This window comes from Drosophila montana, unplaced genomic scaffold, assembly GCF_035044405.1.
Source record: "Drosophila montana isolate Dmon_TW-CO22-7 unplaced genomic scaffold, ASM3504440v1 contig_3634_1, whole genome shotgun sequence".
NCBI classification, from domain to species: domain Eukaryota; kingdom Metazoa; phylum Arthropoda; class Insecta; order Diptera; family Drosophilidae; genus Drosophila; species Drosophila montana.
Window position 1 is genome coordinate 27,144 of NW_026998519.1, and position 24,948 is coordinate 52,091.

The 24,948-nt window shown below is 36.0% G+C and overlaps 1 protein-coding gene across 1 annotated transcript; it reads left to right on the plus strand.

The window, feature by feature from the left end:
• Window positions 1-5,623: 5,623 nt before the first annotated feature.
• Window positions 5,624-23,884, plus strand: LOC135435570 (uncharacterized; the record flags this gene model as incomplete). The annotated part of the gene is given in 9 exon segments (XM_064692701.1): window positions 5,624-5,640; window positions 7,589-8,446; window positions 8,651-8,665; window positions 12,993-13,081; window positions 13,949-14,023; window positions 14,264-14,328; window positions 14,389-14,609; window positions 17,883-17,965; window positions 23,747-23,884. Coding segments are annotated over 9 exon segments (1,558 nt in total), but the record flags the coding sequence as incomplete, so codon positions are not given.
• Between the last annotated feature and the right edge of the window lie 1,064 nt (window positions 23,885-24,948).

The window sequence follows — 24,948 nt, forward strand, 5'->3', positions numbered from 1 at the left end:
ATTAAGTACTGAAAGTGCTTTTCCAGCAACAAAAATATATTCTTCACTGCTGATAAAATACTTCTGCTCCTTGCGACGGCGTGCGAATGCACTAGCAGCAATAACAACATTAACAAACACTCGGCCCCGCAACAAAAAGAAGTCTCGCATCTCTGTTATGGCCAACTGAGATGCTAGCACAAACAACAACAACAGTAATGTACACACCAATAACAACAGAGCAGCTTCTTGCTTGGTGATTTTGATAGAAGCAAAAGTCGAAGGCAACTGTAGCCGCGGAACAATAAAGTTGCACTTCTGTGCATTAATCCAGTGTCATCAATATAGTGCATGATTTCACATCGTACGCCAGGATCCGCAAGGATCTAGGTCAGTACCCTGACAATTCGCAGAGCACGCTTTTATCGTAAATCGAGCTTATGGCGGCTAGAGGTGCTTCATCGTGCATGCCCGTACAAAGTGAGCCACACAAATACTAAGCAAAAATACTCCAATACTAAGCAAAAGCAAGCAATAAAGCCAGTGCTTTGCAAGACTATCAGCCACCAGCTTCCTTCGGTTAAACTGATCAACTACACTTCAACTTAACAAAGTGCCTCCAGTGGGATTCTTTACCGGAGTTACCGAAGCATCGATGCAGAGGGAAACCAGCTGTCTGACAAGCGTATGAAAATTCCTAAACGGGTACTGTAGATCCTTATGGCTGGAACTCAGATGGCGCTACAGCCATACAACATAAACGCCCCCACCATTGTCCGGACATGTTTCTTATTCAGCTTAAAGCTTCCGGCATTCTTCCAACGTTCCACCGCAATTGTCGATATAGCGCAGGGAGACGTTGCACTCCTTTCTTAGCTTTTTACCCTAAGTAATGTATGTTAGACGACTAGAAAACACATCTAACATCTACACATCTAACAGGCGACACGTAATGTTCAAGTACTTGCGTAACGATCGAACTTTCAATTGACCTTGCAGATCGAGCTTGTTTTTAACTGTTTGCATAAAAACGAGCTTAGTTGATTTGGTTTAAAAATGCATACGTTCGTTAATAAAAAATACATACGCACATAACTAAAGATAAACACCTGCCAGAAACATTTCGTGCTACGCGCTCGCCTGTTCAAACTTTATACATAACACAATTTTTAAGTCTTTTACTATATAATGGGTAAAGGGCCAGCATTATTAAACAAATTAACAAAAAGAAGTAAGAGTCTCAGGTCGGAAGAGCCCCAATCCCAGCACTGATCTGCCGTCACAAACCTTATCTTTTCCCCATGGATCTATGTTTCTGAAAGAACGCATTTTTAATTATAATCGGAACTTCAATATGATACCGCCTCTGCTAAATACAGAATATTTTCCTGCCTTTTCTAAGCAAAGAGAAAAAAGCATGCCAAAGTGCAATGGGAAACTAATGAAACCTTCGCCGATGTTGCTAGTTGCTAGTTTAAAAGATATATTATCTAATTCATTTCAGACAGAAATGCGGTCAGTGTTTTTTTGGGGGAAGATTTATGTTTGGTACGGTCGGCCTTAAACTTACTTTCACAGCCCTATATAAGAGCATTTTAAATGCGTGTTTCAGCGATCTTAGAAATTCTATCTGCAACTGTGGTAAATTGATCGACTTCAAATACATTTAAGGAGATCTTTGTCAAAATTAATTTAAGGCGTTTTTTACACTTTTCGCTTTAGGTGGACAGCGCGGGTGAAAGTTTTAATGAGCGAAAGTTTCTTTTCGGTTTGATGATTCTTACCTCAAGACTAATCTGGCCGTAAACCGTTTATTCTAACTTTTGGTGCTTTTTTCGATTGACTTTAAACATATTTTTTAAAATACTACTACTGTAAATACTACAGCTAGCACGGGCAGATTTAAATTTTACACGGGCGGGAACTGGTCTCAAAATGTCTTTCTAAACTTTTATTATTTTATTACGCTTTTAATTTTTCAATATGTATTAAATACATTGGGTGACACTGGCTTTGTCGGCCTTTTATTAATAAATAAATAAATTACAAGTTAAACAATATACTAATATCCAAATATACATTTCACAATGCAAATTCAGGTTATTTTAGATACATTTATGTTATGTACCACCCACAAACGCGTGCCACACTATTCTAAATTTAATGTTCAAGGGAATTATAAATTATTATCAAATATTCATATTATGTGCGAGAGCCCACTTATTAAATCTTGAAATCGACATCGAGATATTGACAAAAAAAAAGTAATTGATATGGTGTAGGAGTACATTTATTTCAAACTTCAAGTCTCTTTCCAAGATCGCCGCGTTTATACAGACGCAGACTGCTAAGTCGACACAGCTCGTCGGTTCTGATTTTGAATGGCTACAGTAATGTTGAAAAATATTAAGATACCAATTTTGCTTTCTCCATGCGTATTCGCTTAAAGGGTTCAAGGTTAAAGGTTTGTTTAAATAATTTTTAAAACAAATCAATGCAACGGTATAGAATATTCCAATACATCGAGGCAACGAGACTTTCTTTGGCGATTTGAAAAAATATATGTTCATTACGGATTTCGGATTTCATGTCGAAAACTGAGAGAGAGCTCTAGTCCGACAAGAAATCTCTTGAACCTTACCTAGGCATCTGCGCGTGCCATTTCCAATAGATTCAGGGTATATTTATAAAAGAGCATAGATTACATTGTCTTATGTTCCTAATAAATACGCATTTAGTGACTGTGCTTATGTTGTTACCCATACATTCGCGTCAACATCAACTAGAAAGAGCATCTACGGCTTCGAAAATTATATATAAGTATATATATCTAGCAGGCAGTACATATTTCTGAACTTTTTAAATAAAAGGAAAATCTTATCAAAATCGGACCACTACATCACATAGCTGTCAAAGGCCGAAAAATAGGTTCTTATGTGAAAAACTTTTTTTATCAAGATATTTATATATTTATTTATTAGTTTTAATATGCTGCTTATATAAGTTAACTGCCACAATATTAATAAAACAAACCCTTGCTGACTCCCTTTTTTTAAAAAGTAATTTTGGAACTAAAACTTAAATCATATCTAATCGTATACAAGTCCAAAAATTGGCAACTGCGGCAATGTAACGTCAGCGTCCGTGGGTGGCGTAATCGCAAAATTCTATTGAATTTTTATCTTGGCTTCAGTCCCGAAATTATTGCAGACGCTTGGTCATCAATTTTGGCAATGTTTCAACGGAAGTCATTGTTTGAGCCAACAAACTCTGGGCTAACTTATAAGTAAATCTTATCAAGATCGCACTACTATATTATATACTAGCGGGTATAACCCGGCCTTGCCCGTAGCACGTATAAAATAAATGTTTTCAAATAGCTGTGAAAATGATTTTAAAACAAATCGGACAGTAAAGAAACAACTTTCATACAACCGTTTTCCGCCAATTTACCACTGTTGCGGGTGGAATTTGCTAAATCGCTGAAATACGTATTCAAAAAGTTTTTATGTAGAACTTTAAAATTAAGTTTGGAGCAAATCGGACAAAACTTAAAACTTTACCCAAAAAATCTTTGATTCGCAATTCTACCGAAGGAGTTTGGATTCTGCGAAAAGTGTGAAACACGTCTCAAATGATTTTTCATATAGATTTTTGGAAATAAATTTGAGCGCGAAACGCCACCCACCAAATCTTTGACCCCCATTTCCACCAAGAAGGAATACATGTTTGGAAAAGTGTGAAGCACCCCTCAAATGAATTTGAACAAATATCTTTGAAATTGAGTTTAAGGCCGATCGGATGGTAAACAAAAAAGTTTCATACAAACGTTTTTCGCGATTTTTCCACACTTGCGGGTGGAATTTCCCGAAACCCCGTCTTAACATGCACCTTCATCACATAAGGTAACTACAGGTAACTACTCTTACGGTATACGTTGATCACCAATCAGTCAGTCAGTCAGGACAAAAAGTTTTATATATAGAGAAAAAGTAAGTTGTTGTGCTGCAAAACTTCCAGATATTTTCACAGCATTAATAAAACCATATTCACATTACTGGAAAAAGTATCTGCAAGGGCTTTTAATCTTTGGCGTACCGAAAATAACTTTTTTTCTTGTTGAGACTCTTCTTTGAAAAATATTGCTGAGAGAAGTACTTCTGCCTAAGTTCTACTCGGTCCTTCTACAAATTTGCTTCGTCATCCCTTAGCCCCACACAGCGAAGTGCTTTCTTTAAAAGCATCAGTGTTTATTTTCCGACTTTATGCCAAGGCTTTAATATATGCTCAAAGAACAGTATATGACGGAAAGATAACTAGACAGTTGACACTAATTTGGATGCTGATGAAGAATCTATATACTTTAAAAGGTCAGAGATGTTTGCTACATTCACATCATCCAAATCATTATACCCGATTAAACTTAACTTGGAATTAACCATTAATGCATTACTGGAGTATTTTCTGCAGCCTTCAACACATAGTTGAAAAAAGGTTTCAGCCCTTTTTCTCAAGTATGTGGATGTGAATGCTTATGCACACATTATATAGTTATTTTACATGCTTTTTATACATTGCTTTGGCAAATTCTCTTTACGTCAGAAAATTCTTTGAAAAGCCCAAGTTAGCAGCTTACCTGCTCTTAGCTATAGGCTAAATAATTATGTATGTATGTATTGTGTAACTATTCGAGGATAGCATTGTTAATATGAGGGACCCTCGAGATATATAAATAAACTGGCTGAAGATTAGTTTAAATGGTTGGCGTCGCGCCTTTGTCCTCATTTCGTGTGCCCTGCAAGCGAAAAAGGGGCTTCAACTTGTTTGCGAGTAACGTCAGTTGCATGGAGGGTGTGTGTCTCTATGGGTGTAGTAAGTGTGTGTATGTACATATGTGTGTGTGCATGTGTAAGTCGTGAGTGCCAAACTATGAGATACCATATAAACGAGTTTATTACTCAATAGAGCCGAAGCCCCTGTAGAAGAAATAGTAATAATGCTTTGTCTGATGTGCATAACTAAGAGATACCCTGTATCCAGTACCAAGCTGCCGTTCAGTTCCTTTGAGTGGCAAGTAAACACACAAAAACACCTGTACACACGCCGCATGCTGCGCAAATTATTATGAAGCATAAATTTAAAATATCTCTAGAGACAAGGGTAGATCAGCAAGGGGTTGTCTGTTTCAGCCTGTTATATACAAATGTACAATTTTCTTATACCCTTTAAAGCTACTTTAAATAGGTGCAATAATATTAAAAAATAAGAATTTTCAAGTAGGGTGTAACCAACTGCGTAATATTCATTCTCGTTATAATTGCTTAAGAGAGAAAACCCGCCAAATTCATTGATGAGTTTTTCCATTTTCCAACCGCTCAGTGGGCGTTCTTAATCGATTTTTAGAGAAGTTCATCGGCCGTCTTAAAATAAAATTTGGCTATTCCAGCTCTAAAACTGTGAACATACACATCGATTTTCCTATTCCATTGCCCCACTAAGGTCACTTGCTCTTAATAGTTTCTCTGAAGCGGGAAAACATATATTCTAAGAGTAAATTGCCAACCTCAATCGTGCTGGAAGAATGTAGGATAATGCATAAACCAAATATACTCCATGATGACGCTGTCTGGGGGATGACGACAAATAGATGAAGATAAAAAAGTAAGATTTTTATATCCGGAAGTACCCAGCTAGGAGATACCCTCAACCTACTTTAACAAAAAACACAAGCAGGTCCGCCGGCAATTATCCATCCTCGCCTCATGCAACTTATAGCTTTTAACTCATAACTAAAATAAAAGCAGGAGCACACAGCACAGCCAGAGTACAAAGGAAATTTCATTTATATTTTTAGAATTCGAAAGGGAACACACATGTATACATATATGACCTAACCTTTCCTTTAGCAATTTCGGAGTTTCTTAACCGATATTGATCGCATTCCGCAGTAGGTCTAATTATGCCATAGACTATTCATATATTCAAAATAAACAATACAATTCAAATTGTGGACTAAAATTATTTTGTGTTCCAATTGGATTTGTATTTATGATATTTTGGAAAGGGGGAAGATTCTAAGCAAATAAAATATACATAATCTGTGTATAAGAAAAACTAAATTTTAAATTTGGTGACTTTAGCAAGTCGGGATTTTGATATTGAATTTTATTGAGTGCATGGGAACGAGGCGAGTTATTAATTATTTAAATTTGAGCAGCGCTCAAAATTGAAAGACTCTAGCTATAATAAGATCTAAACTCATCCTTTCAATAAATGCGCAGCAAGAATGTATATTCTGTATGAGGTCGGAACGGATTCCTCCTGCCTGTTACATATATTTGAACAAAACCACTATACCCCTTTTAACTATTTTCAATGGGCTCAGGATATATAGGGCCAAGTAGTGAGCACATAATGAATAAAGAAGATAGGATAGAAGAAAGAAGGGGAGGCGTGGGTCCGCATGATAACCCTACTAATATTAGAGCTACCATGTCGGGAGTGACCTAGGACTAGGAGAAACCGTGTACCCCGTGTTAAGCTACCTTTATAAACATTGTAGCTTTCTTCTCTAGATTAGATACTTAAAAGCACACATTCACACATGGACTTCCCTACACCCGATATATGAGAAATGCTTTAGAAAGATACAAGCTCTTGATTTTCTGATATGTGCGTTTTTTACAATGTTCGGAATACGCAATGTTATCGAAGGTGTGAAATAATTTGGATCAGTGTATGGTATGTGCGAGTCTCTTTGGCGTCTTATAAGCTCCTAGATATGCTCAGAAGACATCATTTCGATGTTAATATTAATCGACTTCATGGAAACGGGACCAGTTATCGATGACTTAAAATAAACTCGTGCTGCGCGGAGGAGCATCTTCGTTCAACATTTCGAGCTCTTCTGGTATCCGAGATCGAAACGTTCATACTTACGGACAGAGAGTTAGACGGACGGGCAGACAAATGGACATGGCGAGATCGACTCGGTTGTTGATGCTGAGCAAGAAAATATGTACTTTATGGGGTCTTTTTGCCTCTACATACCTTCGCACAAGGAATCGATAAAAATCGATTTAAAAATCATATTTTTTTGTAATTAATTTTGGCAATTTGCTTTCCACTTGCTCGATTGTGTGTAGACATATGTAAATGTGTTTTTGAGCAAATATGTATAAAAGAAGATTCGAATGGTTTATTCAGGATATATTCTGCTCGGTCTGCCTGTATATCCCGCCCAAATTACAAAATTAAGCATTTTAGCTTGTAATAATATCATTTTTGGAAGCACAGCCGTTGGCTTTTGTATTTAAATACATTCGAAAGCTATATTTAAGCCTCGCAAATAATTAACAATAACCATCTCAGTTATTCGTGAATGTGTTTTTTGTGTGTTAAGCGGCTCCAATGTATGTTACGGCAATTTGGCGCTACTTACAGGGTATGTCATAGTTTACTCTGACTTGCAGCCTTGTGAAAAGACATAAAAAGAAAACTTTTGGGTAAAGTTGAGCTGCTTAGATATCACGGTCATCAATAAGGAAATCCGTACAAAGAAATAAATGTACTTAAATATGAAATGACTTGTATATACCTTTTCTTGCAGTTATCGTAACATGGGCTGCGTCTTTGAATCAGCGAGAGAGCAGCCCAAGCAAAGAACAACAAAACAAACGCAAAATCAATGCTCTCGCATAACATCAACATTAGTAAGGAACATAGAAATCAAGGATAACTATCAACAAAGTCATAAAACTCAAACAGCAACAGCAACAGCAACCGCCAAACATCTAAAAGCAGCAGCTCAAGTGCTTTTAGCGGAACAACAGCAACAACAACAACAGTTTTTTCAAGTGGCGCATGATAACAAGGTCGCGTTGGCGACACGCGAAACAATTCTAACAATCAATATTCAGGCATCGAGGCAGCCAAGCACTTTGCAAATAAATTGCTCCAACTGCTACAGCCGCAGCACAAAGATTACAAAAAATGAGCAGCGACGCTACCGACGCATTCATTGGTGCCAGCATCAGGCGGCCAGAGGATGTGGCAGCTGCACTAACAGAAGTAAGGACATTGCTACAGGAGCGACTTTGGCTGGCATTTCCAGCCAAGCGCAAGCTGACCTAGCGAGCCCCCTAGACGAGAAAGGCAAGGATCGGCAGGAACAGCATGAGAAGGATGGGCGTAGAGATGTAGAACAGCCATTAGCTTATCTTACGTGGCGTCTAGGCAATGTCGCCAGCGCTGTCGTACCCATCACCATGTCAGCCGCAATTCTATCCACTCTGAGCACCACCTTAGCAGCCGGATATCAGTATCTGGCGCAGCATTATAAGCAATATAGCCAATCGTTCAGTTTCTATGCGGCCTCCAGTGTTGTACTGATGCTCTGCTATCTGACGACCACATCCATGGCCGCTGCAACACAGTCGGAGACGGTTGCCATGGACAAGCATCCCATGTAAGTTCTATTCCTATGAGCTCTGGAGAACTTTCTATACATTTGTCTCCCATTCACAATACTATACACACTGTAATTTTTATTTTTACAAGTCTGAAATCTGAATTGAATATATGTATATAGTAATTATTATATGTAACACCATGTAACCACTTTACTCGAAAATTTTCTATTTACACTCTTTTAATATTCTTTCATTCACAGCATCGATTGGTCAAAGTAAGTTTTGCACCCACACCAAAACATACTTAACAAAATACGAAAATGTAAACGCAATATATGAAAACAATATTTCATATTCTGACTTTGTATTTAAATATTTTATTAACTCTTTAATTTGTATACCGTGTACCCATTGACAATTTGTATAAAAAAAATGTATTTTGGAGTTCTGCAAATGTATGAAAAAGGTAGGAGGCATTTCTCACCAAATAAAGTTTATATATTATCAGGAAGCTTCCACGGGTGAGTTTGTTTGGCTGTCTTTATGTAAAAGCGCATTGATCTCAGAGACTGTCCGATTCAAATTGGAATATATATAGACAGTTCAATAGCATGCGCTCTTTCCCCCGATATAGACGATACACAATCGTCGATATCTACTGCAGAGCTTATAAATATTTAATTATTTAAATTACAAAGCTTAAAATGTGTAGTGAAGGATTCACCGACTCACCAATTAGCAACTACAATATGTTTCTACAATTTTTATTAAATTCTTTCGATATTTGAATAACATATAGAGAGTAGTCGAAGTTCTAGCAGAAATCACAGCAGTAGCCTTAAAACAAACAGTTTTGTTATCTTAATAATCCTGAATTAATATTTAAATGCGAAATGCATCGTCGAGCTGCCGATAAGTTATCGGTATCGATAACTCCATCCTCCATTGTGATTAAGTCTTGAGTAATTAGATTAGGTTGATGATAACTATATTTTAGTATAAAAGCCGCATGCAGGAGCTCAGTGAAAACGGCCACATTCTTGTCGTTAACTTTAGGGATTAGCGGTCAGCTATTTCATCCTGTCCTCACCATGGTGGTTCTAAAGAATGTGTTTTTGAATAAGCCCTTGACATGACATACAGACACACACATAAGTATTGGCACAGCAATCATGTTCTACTTTGCAACCATTTTGCGTCCGTTTTTGGTTACCAACATCCATGCAAATTAATTTTCCTGTATAAGCCAGTTAATTTCCTACAAAAATCAGTTAAAGTTTTGTAACAAAAACATAACAGTAATTTTTTTAAATTATTTATGACATGACATATGTAAGAGCCAGCAGTCATTCATTTGTTTAAGGATGAATATGCTCTTGCTAGTGCGCAATTGATGTAATGTCTCCATACATTTTGCTAAAATCCTTTGGATAAACTCGTAAAACTCGTTTAGTAAACTGATATGCGTTCCATAAACCATTTCAGCCGTTGAAGTCGCAAGATTTTTTTTATATCATTTCCGCAGAACCAGCAGTTAATCGAAGGTGGCGATGGTGTACACATTAGTGCAGCTTTAAACGAACGATGTCATCTTTAAATCATTCCATTGGATGATTTACTGTATAACGGGTATTCCCCGGCCTTGCCAGTGGCAAGTTCTGTGCTTAACATTTTCGATATAACATTTGCACCCAGTTCCCGGCCCTAAAACATTTAATCTGTTGAGGAAAATATTTGAAGTCTATCGATTAATGAACTAAAAATCTGTTAATCTTGTTGTGAAAATATTGAATCCGAAAAAAAACTTTCGTTCATTTAACCTTTGACCCGCATATTCTAAGCATCCAAGATTGGTGGATTTCGCGAAAAACATATCAAATTAATTTTTACAAAGATCTCTGAAAATGATTTTGAAACCGAGCGGATCGTAAACAGAAAACTTGTATACCACCGAAATCGCCGAAACAAATTTCTAATATAGGTTTTGAAAGTAAGTTTACCGCCGAACGGACGATTCTTAAAACTTTTGCAAAAATATATATTTGTAGATTAATCTTAACGTGAAACATAATTTGACCCCATTTCCAAAAAATGTGAGACACCCGTCAAATAAAGTTGAACAAATTACTTTGAAAATTACTTTCGCCTTTTTTCAGCACTTGCGGTTGAAATTTCCCTAAGCCCCGCCTTCGCTTGCAATTTCATCACATAAGGTAACTTTAGTGAGAATTTCAGCTTCCGTGCTCTCAGTCTGTCAGTCATTAAGAACAAATTGTTTTGTATATGTATATGTCATATGTTATCCATCGCAGCTACATGTACTGTTTGTGGAATATTTCGAAATTAAATCTAGGAGACGAATCTGACATATCTCGCTGAGTGGTGCTTGGATCGCAGATGGATGACAAAAAAAATTACGACTAATAGTTAACAATGCTAAGGAATCGGCCAAGCTTACAGACTATGTCGGGAAAATTGAACTAGGCAGAGTACGGTTTGCAAATATATCTTTTGCTCGTTTGTGATTTGATTCATAATCAATGAAGTGTGATTGTCGTCCTTTGGAGTTGGTACAAAGGTATCCATTATTGTGCCATTGGAGTCGGCTTACGTTGTCGTTTCGATTAAATGTTTCTTCTTTAGATCGATTAACAAGTTATTGTTGGAGAGCAGATCAGCTCCAATTATACGTCAGCCATGATTAAAGCCCACCTCAATTTGTCAATTGATTTGCTGCAAAGAATTGTGTTTTTGAATTGCGTTCGAATATGTGGAAACTAGGCGCAACTGGAGGACTTGCTTTGTCATGCAACTTGCTGTTGTCATACAGCTGTCGCAGTTGAAGAGTGCAGCTGTGCGAATCAATCGGAACTATTGGAACTCTATTGCTCAACTCCATTGTCCGACTGATTTTTTCTAAATTTGAGGGGAGTTTGAGGTTGCGTTGGACTTTGAGTGAGCATTTTGTTTGATTTTAAGACGATGGTGTTTATTGACAGAGTCTATTAGCTTTACAGCTAATGGCTGACAGCTTACTTACAGTCGAATTGGTATCTGATGACTTTGGCAGCTGCTGCTGTGGGGACATATCACATTAGTGCTGGTTGCTTGCAATATTTTGTCGGCAACATTGGCAGATCGTTCTCCACGTTCTTCCAAGTGGACTGCAATGAAATCAAATTTATTGGCTTCAGCTTATACATTGCTGAGTCTGAACAATCTTTTGGGTTGGGAAAACCATATTGATCTATTAAATTTCGGTACGAACACATGCAGCAGATTAGAGTGTAAGCTCGACTGTTGTGAAATGAAAGCACTAATTTGCTGAATGTTTAGTTCACTATGACATTCAATGCAATATCGAACTCAGATGTTATAATGTTATCGTGTGATTCGTAAAATTGAAATTCGTCGATGATTTAGTTTGACTTCGGCTATGCAGAACGTAAATTCTGTGTCCACAATTCAAATCTTCACAAGTTAAAGAAAACTTCGAAAAGGGGACAAGGAGTTTGCAATACTAGAGTCGATAGCAACATCTGCTGATGATAGAACCAGGAGGTTCTGAAAATAGCTATACAGTCAACCTCCTCATTCATGGTTTTTCATACCTTGTTGGTCAATATTATTAAGCATCCAACATTCAGCTCGATTTCATCTGATTAACTCAATTATGTGCAAATAATGATATGAATATAACATATTATGTACACACACTTCATATTTGCGGAAATACCAAATACCAAACACAAGAGGACTTAATTTAAATAATTCAATATCGTTGAGGTGACAAATAAATGGTGACATTCATTATTGAAAAAATTTTAACATTATTAGTGTTGTAAACACCTGTCTTATATCTAACACCTAACAACTGCCGCGATTTTTGTATTCATATGGTTAAGCAATACAACAATTTGTTGTTGCAATTAGACTTTTTCTGACACAGCGCACATAGTTTCCAGAAAAACGATCAAAGAAACACTATTTGTGTATGAAAGATTATTAATTGTCAAGATGTGTTGAAACATTTTTACTTTCGGAGACGGTATTGGTCGTAGCTTGAATATTTTTGGGTGAATCATTGAAGTCAAACTTGGTGAATCTAGAATCTAAAAACTCTGGAAATCGAGATTGAAAACTCACTTCATAGCGTCGTGCGTGCTTACGAATAAGTCATATATACTCTACTAAGAGTAAGAGGAAGACTAACTCGGATTATCTCCGTTTACCACAATAAAAATAATCTTTATGCAGTTGGATATGGCTCGTGCTTTCTTTTTAAACATACATTTGCCCTACTTTATACTACAATTTTTAAATGGATACATCGGTTAAAATACAAAATGCATGAACTCATCTAACACCAACTATGCAAATATAAATCTAAAAGTTTGGGTCATTTCCAGTTCAAATTTTGTTGTTAAATCTAAATTTTATTTCGATACTAAAAAACCCAGTTATTATTAACAAAATTGTTATAGATATGAAAATATAATCTTTTGAAATCGTTTTTTTATGTGTTGCGATATGCTTATAACAGTATTAAATAAGTTTAAACAAACTTGTAGTTACGAAATAATGTTACCTCTTTACACACAGATTCGACGAGTCTAGTTCGGATAAGGAAATTTTAGATTTATTACTTGAGAAGAAACGCTACGATAAACGATTACTGCCGCCTGTAAATGGTAAGCAACTTTCAAAATGTACAATAATTAACCACAACCTAAACTTCTATTCTTAACTGAAGCTATATTATACATCAAAATTGAGGACCATGCATTGAGTAAACATTATTTCTGTACCAACTTATTAAGTTGTTGGTAAAATTTTCGGGCTAACAAAACGCGTTATTGTTTTCTAATAGCCACGTTGACTAAGGTATAGCTCGGCCACTATAAATATAATTTAATTTAATTGCCGGTTTAGTGAGGATGCAGACAGAAGAGGATAATATAATAGACAATAAAATTAATGCTTGCATATACAAATGTGGCTACGATATTGAAATGAATGAAGAAATATCAATCATATAAAATTGCTTAAGCTGGCGCAAAAGGCAGACTCGCTAGGCTTAGTCTTTTTTACCATTGTATTCAAAAGGTTAATCATCAGGAAACGAGAGTCACACATTTTCGAATATAATGATTTTGCTTACTTCACTGTCATAATTTTATTAGACGTAAGAACGTGAAACTCGTGTAAAAAAAAATTAAGCTACACATTACTTTACTCAGAGGAAAAGAGTAGTCTTGAATTTTGGATTGGTGACCCCAGGACTGTAACTCCAAGGCAGTGACCCTTAAACTGTGACTTTAAGAAATATCTGCATTAACTAAGAGTTAAGAGCTCAATAATCAAGAAATTCCGTTTCGACTAATTTAAGCTGAATTTTAACTACATGCAATATTGAAAGTCAATAATTCAAATATAAATAGAACAGAGCAATTTTGAGCTAGAACTATGTTAAGCTATTTAGAGAGACTTTTTTGCAGAGTATATGAGTGATTATTTCTAGGCCTGCTTGTAAAAAAAATCTCTATTAAATTTTACAGATGAAGACTTTTGCTGTGGCTTACAATCGCCCGACATGGCCACAAATCAAAATGCGCGGAGACCACATAATCGCGGTTGGTGAAATGTCCTAAACAAATCACGAGAACTAGCAAATATTTTAGAGAAGCGTCTTATAGATTTTTTTTAGTTAATTTAGCACTGTATTGGTTCTCTTATTTCTTCTTAATTTTGATTTGTAGCATTTATTACAAATATATTTATCTTTGAGTTATATATGTTGCCCCTGGTGCTAGCACTTTTATAAATACATATACCTTAATTAAATTTTTAACTAACTTCAACTACTTTTATAGGCACCCTGACGGTTAATGTTAATGTATTGCTTTTAAGCTTAGCATCACCCGACGAGAGCAGTTTGGTAAGAAATAGTGTTACGTACATATTTTTTTTTAATTACTCAAGTCGTATTTTATTGCAGAAATATGAAGTGGAATTTCTGTTGAACCAGCAGTGGAGCGATCCACGCTTGCAATATGGCAATAAGTCCCACTACGATTTCTTAAATGCTTTGCATCATCATGATAGTATCTGGACGCCCGACACATATTTCATTATGCATGGCGATTTCAAGGATCCCATCATACCAATGCATTTCGCTTTAAGAATATTTCGAAACGGGACCATTACGTACGCAATGAGGTGTGTTACACTAATTTGAATATAAATGAGAATTATTTACACTTTACTAATATAGATTATAACCCGGCGTTTCCCGGCCCATTCATACCCTAAGCCCATTGAAAAGGCTTAAAAAGGTATCATGGTTTATTCCAAATGTATGTAACAGGGAGAAGGAAGCATCACGGAATGTTTTTCAAGTGTTTATATTCTTGGTCATAATTAAAAGCCGAGTCGATTTATTCGCTCCGATTGTATAAACGCGTCGATCTGTCATAATAACAAAAGCTGGAGAAGTTAAAGTTGGATTTGAGCACAGGTGCTCCCATGTATCGCACAGTACGTGTTTAATTTCTATGCAAACAAAAAAAGTTGATATCAAAACCTTTTTTGAAAGTTTTAAAAGATAGAGTTACCAAATGGGTAGATCAATTTTTTGGACACCGCCTCCACATCCGCAAAATCTAATAAATAACAAATAATTCCATTTGGAACCAACAACATTTTTGTGGTTGTTGACTTTTTGCGAAATTGCGAGTATTCGATGCCACAATAAGAACTACAGAAGAAAATGTAATCAAGATTTATTTGCAATTAAAGATAACAAGGGAGTAATAGGTCCTTTCATAGCAAAAGTAGATCAGTTTTGTTTCAAATTTAATCGGAGTTCATAGTACTACATCATATATGTTAATACCTCTTGTGTTTTAATTTTCCCGGCATTGCTTGATCCCTGCATATAGACACAACTCTAACCAGGTGACATTAGTTAATTGACGGTTCACATAAGATGTCTTTATCGCAGGTTAACCCAGATTCTAGCTCAAAAGACGAATCCGTTGAATTTAATTTTGAGTTGGATTCCCTCAAAATTGTTGTTCACTGAACACTGAAGACAGCCAGCGAATCATATCAGTTGTTTAGGTAAGACTGATTTTTATGAGCTCAACGATGTTATTTTGCAAGTTGACTGTTTCCAACTATGCATCTCTGCAAGCGGATATCGCCAAAAAATTTCGCCAAAGATGTCTATTTTAGTATTTTCAATTTGAATGAAATGAGAGTGCGGATTCCAATGTGAGCATTGCCGACCAATTCGCAGACTTTTTCGAACTACATAATACTTCCCACGATTTTTTGAATTGCCTGCGATATGAAAGGAATGGTTTGTCATCCCTCTTCATAAAAAGTAAAAAACAATAGATATGCTTCTAAATTGTCTGATTTTCCTAAAGATAATTCTAACAACTCAACTGCTGCATTAATGCAGCTCAATTGTTTCAGTTTTCCCACACTGGTTTTCGAAACATAGATCAGCAATCACTAATGTTTTAAGAAAATAATGCAGACTGAGATCGTTTATACTTAATAGAAAGTCTTTTGATTCAGTTAATAACTTACTTTACCAATTTTTCCTTCCCATATTCTTAATGTATCCAGGTAACTTGTGAGGTTTCCAATCAGTTATTAAGCTACTCTTTACTTTTTAATCATTGACTTATGTAAGACTGAGGCTTCCTGATGTTGATGCCTTTAAGTCCTAGTCAAATCTAATACATGTCAACTGTTGTAAATGCAAAGTAATGGCCTTCTACAGAAGCTCTGCCCAAAAACTTTCCTTAAAACTAGACTTCATACGTCTTGAACGAGTCCCATTTTACGGTCGTGGTAAACAAGGTCAGGACAGTTTTTAGTTTTTTCAAACGAAGAATCACGGAATTTGACAATTCGTATACAACAAAGACCCTATCTTTGAGTTTGGCTCATATGCCTAGTCCCCACAACATTCAATGTATGAGACCGGGATTGAATATGTATAGAAAGAATGCTTATTAAATTCGTATTGCATTAAAAAGGTTTGCTGCCATATTCCAGTAGACTCCTGGTGCTCAAGCTTGACTTTTTGAATATTCGCATAATTATTCTTGGAGTATTATTTCTTCACAAATGAATCATCGGCGAAATCGAGTCCTTTGGGCTGATAAATTACACGTAGCTATAAATGTTTATCTCTTGTGCAACTATCAATCATTTAAAGTCATAGATAACTTGACCCGTTTCCAAGCAATCGATACAAAATCTAATTGATACCCAGTTTTTCAGCAAATCTCTTAAGAGCTGGAACCATCGTAACCACAAATCAACTATGTATATTTCTGGATACTATTTTGATGCTTAATGAGGACATCGTGTAAAATCAAATTAATAGAAATTTGCAAGAAATATAAATAAAATTGAAATTGGGATTGTACAGATGCTATGCGGTGTTTTTGTTTAATGCAGTTCTTTTCCTGTAGATGTGGCAATTAGTTCGTTCGGTTGCTGGAAGCACGACCCAGCAGGTGGATTTTTATTTGTCTTCCTAATTTTTAATAATTCTAATTAGATCTCTTTACTTATTTAATAGTTGGAAAGAATATATTTGGAGTAAGGTTTGAACAAGCAACAGCTATATTTAGTGCGAAAATATCTTGGCTGTGTCATTTAAGCCATGAAACATGATACATTTTCTATGTAATATATCCGTTAAATTCGCTATAATGGGTTATCGTAAGGTCTGACCACGAAATATGAAGACTTTACAGAACAAAATATTTGGCGGCCACGTTTTTTTTTAATTAAATTCAAAGTAAAGATTTAAGCACAGGTTAAATTTATGGATGATCACAGATTCTTTTAAAATTTTGTTTGCTTTTGCAAATATCAATATTTTATACTTGTTATAAAAGTCTAGTTTTTCTGGGAGTACTAAATTAAGAATTCTAATGACACTGTTAGGACTAGGCTATGTGATTTATTCCATATAGCCCTTAAATTCCTCCTGCAATACTTGCATCCTCCTCCCATATGGCAGATATTAGGTGACTTTAAAAAACAATGTGCCGCAGAGAGATTTTTTAAAAATCTTTTTTAATTTTTCGCCTGCGTCGCTTTATTTACCTACAAAATGGACACCTTCGCTTATATCATAAATATCATAGTGATTCTCTTCATTTTGGGTCGTAAAGGCCACTGAGAAAATATTGTGAATGCGATCCGTTTGAGTTTGTGAGGATACCGCAAAACCGAAAAACTATAACATTACACAAAGTGCACAGATACATTTTCTGAGTATAGTAGGTATAACAAAAGACAGACAATCAAATATTTTAGGATAAAAGTATATGCAAAAACAAACCATATCAGCCATATATTTTGTATGTGCATAGTTTATTCAATTCTGTACTCTGTTATGTATGACTTAAATCTACTGCAAAAATCCTAATATTTTTATTTTACTTGTATATTTTACAGACGGCATTTGATATTGTCTTGTCAGGGAAGTCTACATATATTCCCATTCGATGATCCAAAATGCTCCTTCTCAATGGAAAGCAGTAAGTATGAGTATTGTTCATTAGCTTCTTATTCGCTAATGGCGAATTTCTACAACAAAAATTCACAAAATATACTTAAGTGAATATAAAAACAAGCAAGAGGTTCTTGTCATGAGCTCCCGACTAGAGAATACCCTGAACCCTCTTCTTCCAACACCAAATGCAGTTCCCGCTACGCGCTCGTTTGCTTTAGTAGTAATAAAGGGTTTGAACTCGTAACTGACCGCATTACTTGCTGCCGCCTCTACGCAACAGCCACACCAGCCAAAAAAAAAAAATTGCTTCCTCAGCAGGTTTGAACTCGTAACTAACCGCTCTACCTTCCGCAGCCTCTACTCAAGAGCCACACCAGTAATTGAGTTTTACTGAGGAAAAACCCAATTAAATAGCAGCACAGAAAACAATACAATCGCAATTGCAATGCTGTTGATAGAATTCAAAGCAGGCACGCATGAATGCGTGTGTGTATATGTATACAGCAATTCTTGGAATTTGCGCTTTGCAGGCCAAAACACATTTTTTTTCTAGTTTCTTAACCGATCTTGATGAAAGTTTTAGTAGTATAAAATATTCGTGTATTCTTAAAATGACAATTGCATATAAATTGTGGCTAAAATTGCTGGCCAATACTAGTTGGATAATTAACTTCATTTTTAGTTTTTAAGTGGTAGCGGGGAGGTGGCGATAGCTGTAAAATGAAAGAGACTTGATATATACATATATACTATTCTAGAAGCTACATGTCAAGTTTGGTGACTCTAGCTCTTATTAGTTACCAAAATTGCTCACAAAACAGGATTTCGATATCGATTTATATATTACTTGCAAACAGGGCGAGTTATAGAATATCGGAAACAAACTCGATCTGCGCGGGGACTAGGAGGACCTACAGCTAAAATTTCAAGTCTCTAGCTCTTACAGGTTCTGAGATCCTTGCGTTCGTACATACGGACAGACGGACAGACAGACGGACATGGCTAAATCGACTCGGCTGTTGATGCTGATCACGAATATATATACTTTATGGGGTCGGAGATGCTTCCTTCTGCCTGTTACATACATTTGCACAAATACATATTACCCTTTTTACACATTTTAAATGGGTGCAAGGTATAAAAATATACCGTCAGGAGAAATTCTTATTGAAACCTAGAAAAAAGCTTTAAAAACTAAATTTTTTCAACTTTTGTAGAGTATGGGACAGGTATGTAACAAGTTATATTCCAGCAAGCTATTCCCATAACTGGTGGTCGTTTGTGAATTCACATAGTTATCCAAAGATTTTATTTAGAAAGAGTTCGAGGATAGATCACTGGTTGCTTAGCGTAATCTTTTGTGAACGTAGCTAGAAGAAGGGGCTATAGGTTACGGTAAGCCAATAAAGAACATATAATTGAAGACAACCTAAAAGAAAAGAAAAATCTCTATCAGTCGAAAACATCGAGGAATGTCCTACGGTTGGTCAACGATGAAAGATTAAGATGAAGCCTGGCGTGCGATGGCGAACGAAAATTCGGGTCCCAGTTCAAACCTCGTAAAGCAAAAGGTAATTCTCCTGGCTATGTGTATACTGCTACCTTCTACCAACTTTACCCGCGAAGTTAGTGTACAGTTTTAGGAGGCAAAGCGAAGTCGTCATTGCAGGTGACTCACTCACATGCCTGGTCTTAGGAGCAGGAAATCAAGCCCTCTGAGAGATGTTTGCATTTTTGGACAACAGGACATCCAGCATTCGTTTGGCTTATTGCTGGTATAACATTTTTCAGCCAGTCTTTTTTAAAAGATAAGAGATAAAGAGATATCGTATACACTTTGGAGGCAAAATTGTTTCCTCTCAGGCGCCTGAAAATGAAATATAAACATCGTTGCCTCCATGGACCCACATGATGAAATATTCTTTCTTAGTCTATTAACATCGCTCCACATATATTGCACGATATCAATTTTTGTGATTTACCCCGTCCCCACACTTTAAATATAGGTAAATCGATTTCAAATATACTTATCGGAAGTTTAATCAGAAAATTTAAAATTTGGACGCTCTAATTATTATAAATAAATATTATTATCTAACTACATAATCTATGTATGTATGTATATAAAATACAAACATATATGTCAGGGGATATGTTATTGATTGGCAAAGACATCTGCAGTGGCGCAGCGAATAGATTACGGCGCTGTGCAAAGTCTGTGAAGTGAAATGGTCTAAAGGTCAGAAAACGAAATCGCCGACTTTTCTTCCGATCAAAGTTTAGGCCCTTTTTACTCATAATCGGAGAACTCGAATGTTTTGCCATTAAATGTTTCTCGTAAACTTTCAAGCTGTTGCCGTCTGCCCAATTCTTTCCAGAATGCTGTCAAGATATTCCCTTCGGGTTCTGGCCAGCAAACGTCTCAGCCGGTTGGACGTGCTGACCATGTCCGCCTTGACGGACATGACGCCTTTTGTACGCAAGGGTGCGTGACGAAGTTACCGAAGCTGTATTCTGGCTGCTTCTGTGATTTCTCCTGAGAGGTAGTCCATATAGCTCTCACGTGCGCTACAGGCAAGTTCGGTAGACTTTCAGGTGGACCCATTTAGGAATCTCCTCCTACTCAATCAATAACGTAAAGTGATTCAAGTTCAGGTCCAGCAAGATTTTTATCATGTTACCTTTCCAGTGGTTATTTTCCTCTGCTGCACTCACAGTAGTTTACGCAATGCAATTGCCACAAGACAGCAATTTTCGACCTAGCTGGTTATGCGCGCCAGGTAGAAGATACACATTAAAACTCAAAATTTTACTGAGATCTCCACATCGTAACACATTCAACAGTGAATTGTACTAGTTCCACCCTAACAATACACTACACTTATGACAAACATCGTAGTTGACATAACAAAAAAAAAATTTTAATTATAATTAAACTCTCTCATTATTACTTTATTAATAACTTTATTGGTTTAAAATTTTATATTTTCCTTGTGAATAAAAACAAATTTTCTAAACTTATATAAAAATTACTCCTGGATTTGAACTGGCCACCTCTCGCTTAATCCGACGTGTGCAAATGTGTTTCTTAGATTTTTTTCATTCATGTTTATATCCAAGTAAAGGGTCTTACTAATTTTGTCATGAAATGTGTAACGCATATCTTCGACCGCAATATGTATTTATATGTATTCTTGATTAGTATCAACAGCCGAGCTTACATAACCGGTTTCGTCTGTCTATTTCTATGCAAACTTGCCTCTGAGATTAAAAGCTATTAACTTTCCGTACAACTGGCCAAGGGGCGCGTCCGTCTAACGTACGACATTAAGTACATAAACGAATACAAGCTAAGACTATAATATAATATAATCATCACATAGCACCCAGAACGGTTCAAGCAACGCATAGTTAGTTGAACAAAAATTAAGCGATAAAGGTATAATAACGTGTTAGTCTAGAAGGAACTGGGAAGTTTAATTTGCTAGTCAACCCAAAAGAGTCGCATTCACCCGTAACCCTTGAATAAATATTTTACTATTTATTAAAGCAGTAAGTTTGAGCATCAGAAGTCTACTGGACTTATGACGGTAACCACACACGAGGATTCCAGTTTAAACCACGAAGGGCAAACAACAGGAATTTTTTTGTACAGATTCAATACTGTTCTGGTGAATACAATATTGTGGCGACCAGACACGTAAGGCATACTCTAGAATAGGTCGTACCAGAGATATAAAAAGGGTATTTGTCGTGTACGGAGAGTCAAACTCCTTTGACCATCGCTTAGTGAAACCCAAAACAATTGTGGCCTTATTGACCACGGTCGTAACATTAGAGTCGAATTGGAGTGTATGATCTAGAATGACAGCTTAATCATTGCCTCCATTACTAGCACTGTTAATACGCTGCACAGTATCCTGCCAAGGGTGTAAAAAAGCATTTGGAGAGGGCTTCTGTAGAAAGTCATTTCCTTGCATTTGGAAAAGCTTAGATTAAACAGGTTAACTTGACACACCAAGACTGAAAGGCAACATTTTCGGATATTAAAAGATTACATCAGGCCAAATCCTTTATGCAAGGCACAACTCTGCATCATCGGCATACATTAGTACTCAAGAGTGAGACAGTATCGAGGGTAGGTCATTTATGAAAAGAGTAAAGAAAAGATGGCCAAATAGATGTTTTACGTTTGGAGTTAGTTTATAGTTGGAAATATATTCTGTTTCACAATATATCTTTACCAAACTCAGCCTTTACGAGCTTCATCGCTCTCACATGTATACAAAGCCGTAAGATAAATGTCTTCATGGGTATATCATTAAGTTTAACTGTATCGTGCCACTGTTGGCCCTCTCTCTAGCACATGGCATTTTAAGTATTATATATTTAGTTTATGGGCTATTATTTTGAGTTCTTTGCTATATATAAATGGCAGACTTTTTTTAACAACATAAATTTAATAACTGTACTGGACCAATTGAAAATGGGTTAAAAGTGTATAATGCTTTTGTGCAAATGTATATAACAGGTAAGCAGCAAGACGAAAATCGCAGAAAACCAATATACTTTTCACTCTGTGAACAGGGTACAAAGAGATCGGTCAATTGACACAGAAGTTGATTAAAAATTAATTTTTAGATTTTATTTTTTTGTTATCGGTCGATTCGATCTAGCCGTGTACGTCTGTCTGTCCGTCTGTCCGTATATATGAACCTGTCGATCTCTGAACCTTTAAGAGCTACAGACTTGAAATTTTGAACGTAGAGGTCCTCCTAGTGCCCGCGCAGTAAGAGTTTGTTTCCGATAATCGATAACTTGCCCCGATTACAAGCAATGCTTAGAATTAATATTGAAATCCTGTTTGAGCAAATCTCTTAGGTTTTAAGATTGTTTGTGTAATTCTTCCCGATGTCAATAATGAAAAAAAGTTAATTTTAGCAAGTAGCTTACCTTATCGTATACACTAGGTTTAGATATGAACGAGAAAGAAGGGCTGTCTTCGGCACGCCGAAGATTTAATACCCTTGCAGACCCAAACTTTTGATAATGCTCATAGTGATTTGCCCGTATCTATGAAGCACAGGGAAAATAGTTAGAGCCGAGTATGGTTAAGATACCTTGAAAAACAAAAAAGTTTTCCATACAACAACTTAATTTTCGACCGATCGTTCCTATGACAGCTATATGATATAGTTGTCCGATGGAAATAAGATTTTTCATAAATGGAGGGAGCATAGTATAACTAATAAATACCGAGGTTGGTCCATACAACAACATAATTTTCGACCGATCGTTCCTATGGCAGATATATGATATAGTGGTCCGATGTTGATAGGATTTTGATATATATATGAAGAGTATAGTAAAACTAATAAATGCCGAGTTTGGTCAAGATACCTCGAAAAACAGAAACATTTTTATACAACTTAATTTTCGACCGATCGTTCCTATGGCAGCTATATGATATAGTGGTCCGATCCATATTTTCACATATGTACTGCGTGCAATAGAAAGCGGCACTTCTGAAAAGTTTCATAAAGAAAGCTTTAATACTGAGAAACTAGTTCGCATAGAAACAGACAGACGGACAGACGGAAATGGCTATATCGACTCGGCTGTTGATACTAATCATAGGCAACTGTAATATACTCTATGGGGTCGGAGATGTCTTCTTCTATGCGTTACACATTTCACGACAAAATTATAATACCCTCTGCAAGGGTATCAAAATGTATTCATAAATTTGTATGTAGCCATAATTTTTCTTATTCTATCCTTGTTTTCTGCTCGTTCTGACTTACAGTTTCCTATGAGGAAGCACAAATCAAATATGTCTGGAAGAATGATGAAGACACATTACGCAAGAGCCCTTCGTTGACCACACTGAACGCATATTTAATTAAAAATCAAACAACGCCCTGTGATCAAAATAGTTGGAGAGGTAAGTTCAGCTATTACCATCCAATTATTTAAATCCTTGATCTTGTGTGTTTGTAACTATATGATTTTATGTGTTTGTCTTTAGGCGCATCTTTTATTAATATCCAATGTTCTCGTATTTGTCTATATTTTACTTCTAAGTTAAAGTGGCTAAATCAAAATTTGCAGCAAAAATTTTAGTTTCTTAGATCCTTATCAATTTTGAGTGCCGTTTTTTGTGCGATTACGATTATTTCGACTTGTAGTCTGGAGCTTAGTTATTGCCTTCTTTTTTTAAGAAATTATATATATACATATTACCAAAAAGTACATTAATTGTTTTGCATATCTAATGGTCTAATCTTTGTCTACCCCTAACCAAAAACAAAAATATATAAATGTTACAACAAATACTTGGTCAACTCCTACTCTCTACAAAAACAAAAACAACATCAATCTTATTGCTAAACTCAAATCAATAGGGAACTACAGCTGCCTTAGGGTCGATTTAATCTTTACCAGAGATCGGGCGTTCTATTTTACCACCGTTTTTATACCTGGCATTATTTTGGTGACGTCATCTTTTATAACATTCTGGCTAGAATGGAATGCCGTGCCCGCTAGATCAATGATAGGTAACGAAAACCAAATAAAACACCAGTAAAAAATAATACCAAACAAACTAAGCAACCAACAATATATCTTTAATTATTAAAATTTACCCTTGCTAATTTCACTGAAAAGTATTAAACAAATTTAAACCATTTTTGTATACGCCATTAAGATTTGACTTATTTCGCCTTTTTAGCGATTGACTTACAACAATTTGTACTGCCCTCTATATACGCAATTTATAATCCTTATTTCATTTTGATTTAGTTGAAAATTACATTCTACACATTCTGCCATATTGAGTAGTTTGCATTTGAAGACACATCCCTATATAAAAAATAATCAAACAAAAACCAACCTAATTTGCAGCCTTTTATTTCAATGCGTTACCACTGCCCAAAAGAAAAGTATGCGACACTACCCCTTAAGAATGTATTGTTTTATGAAAGGTTTGGTGCATGGGTTCCGTTTTCA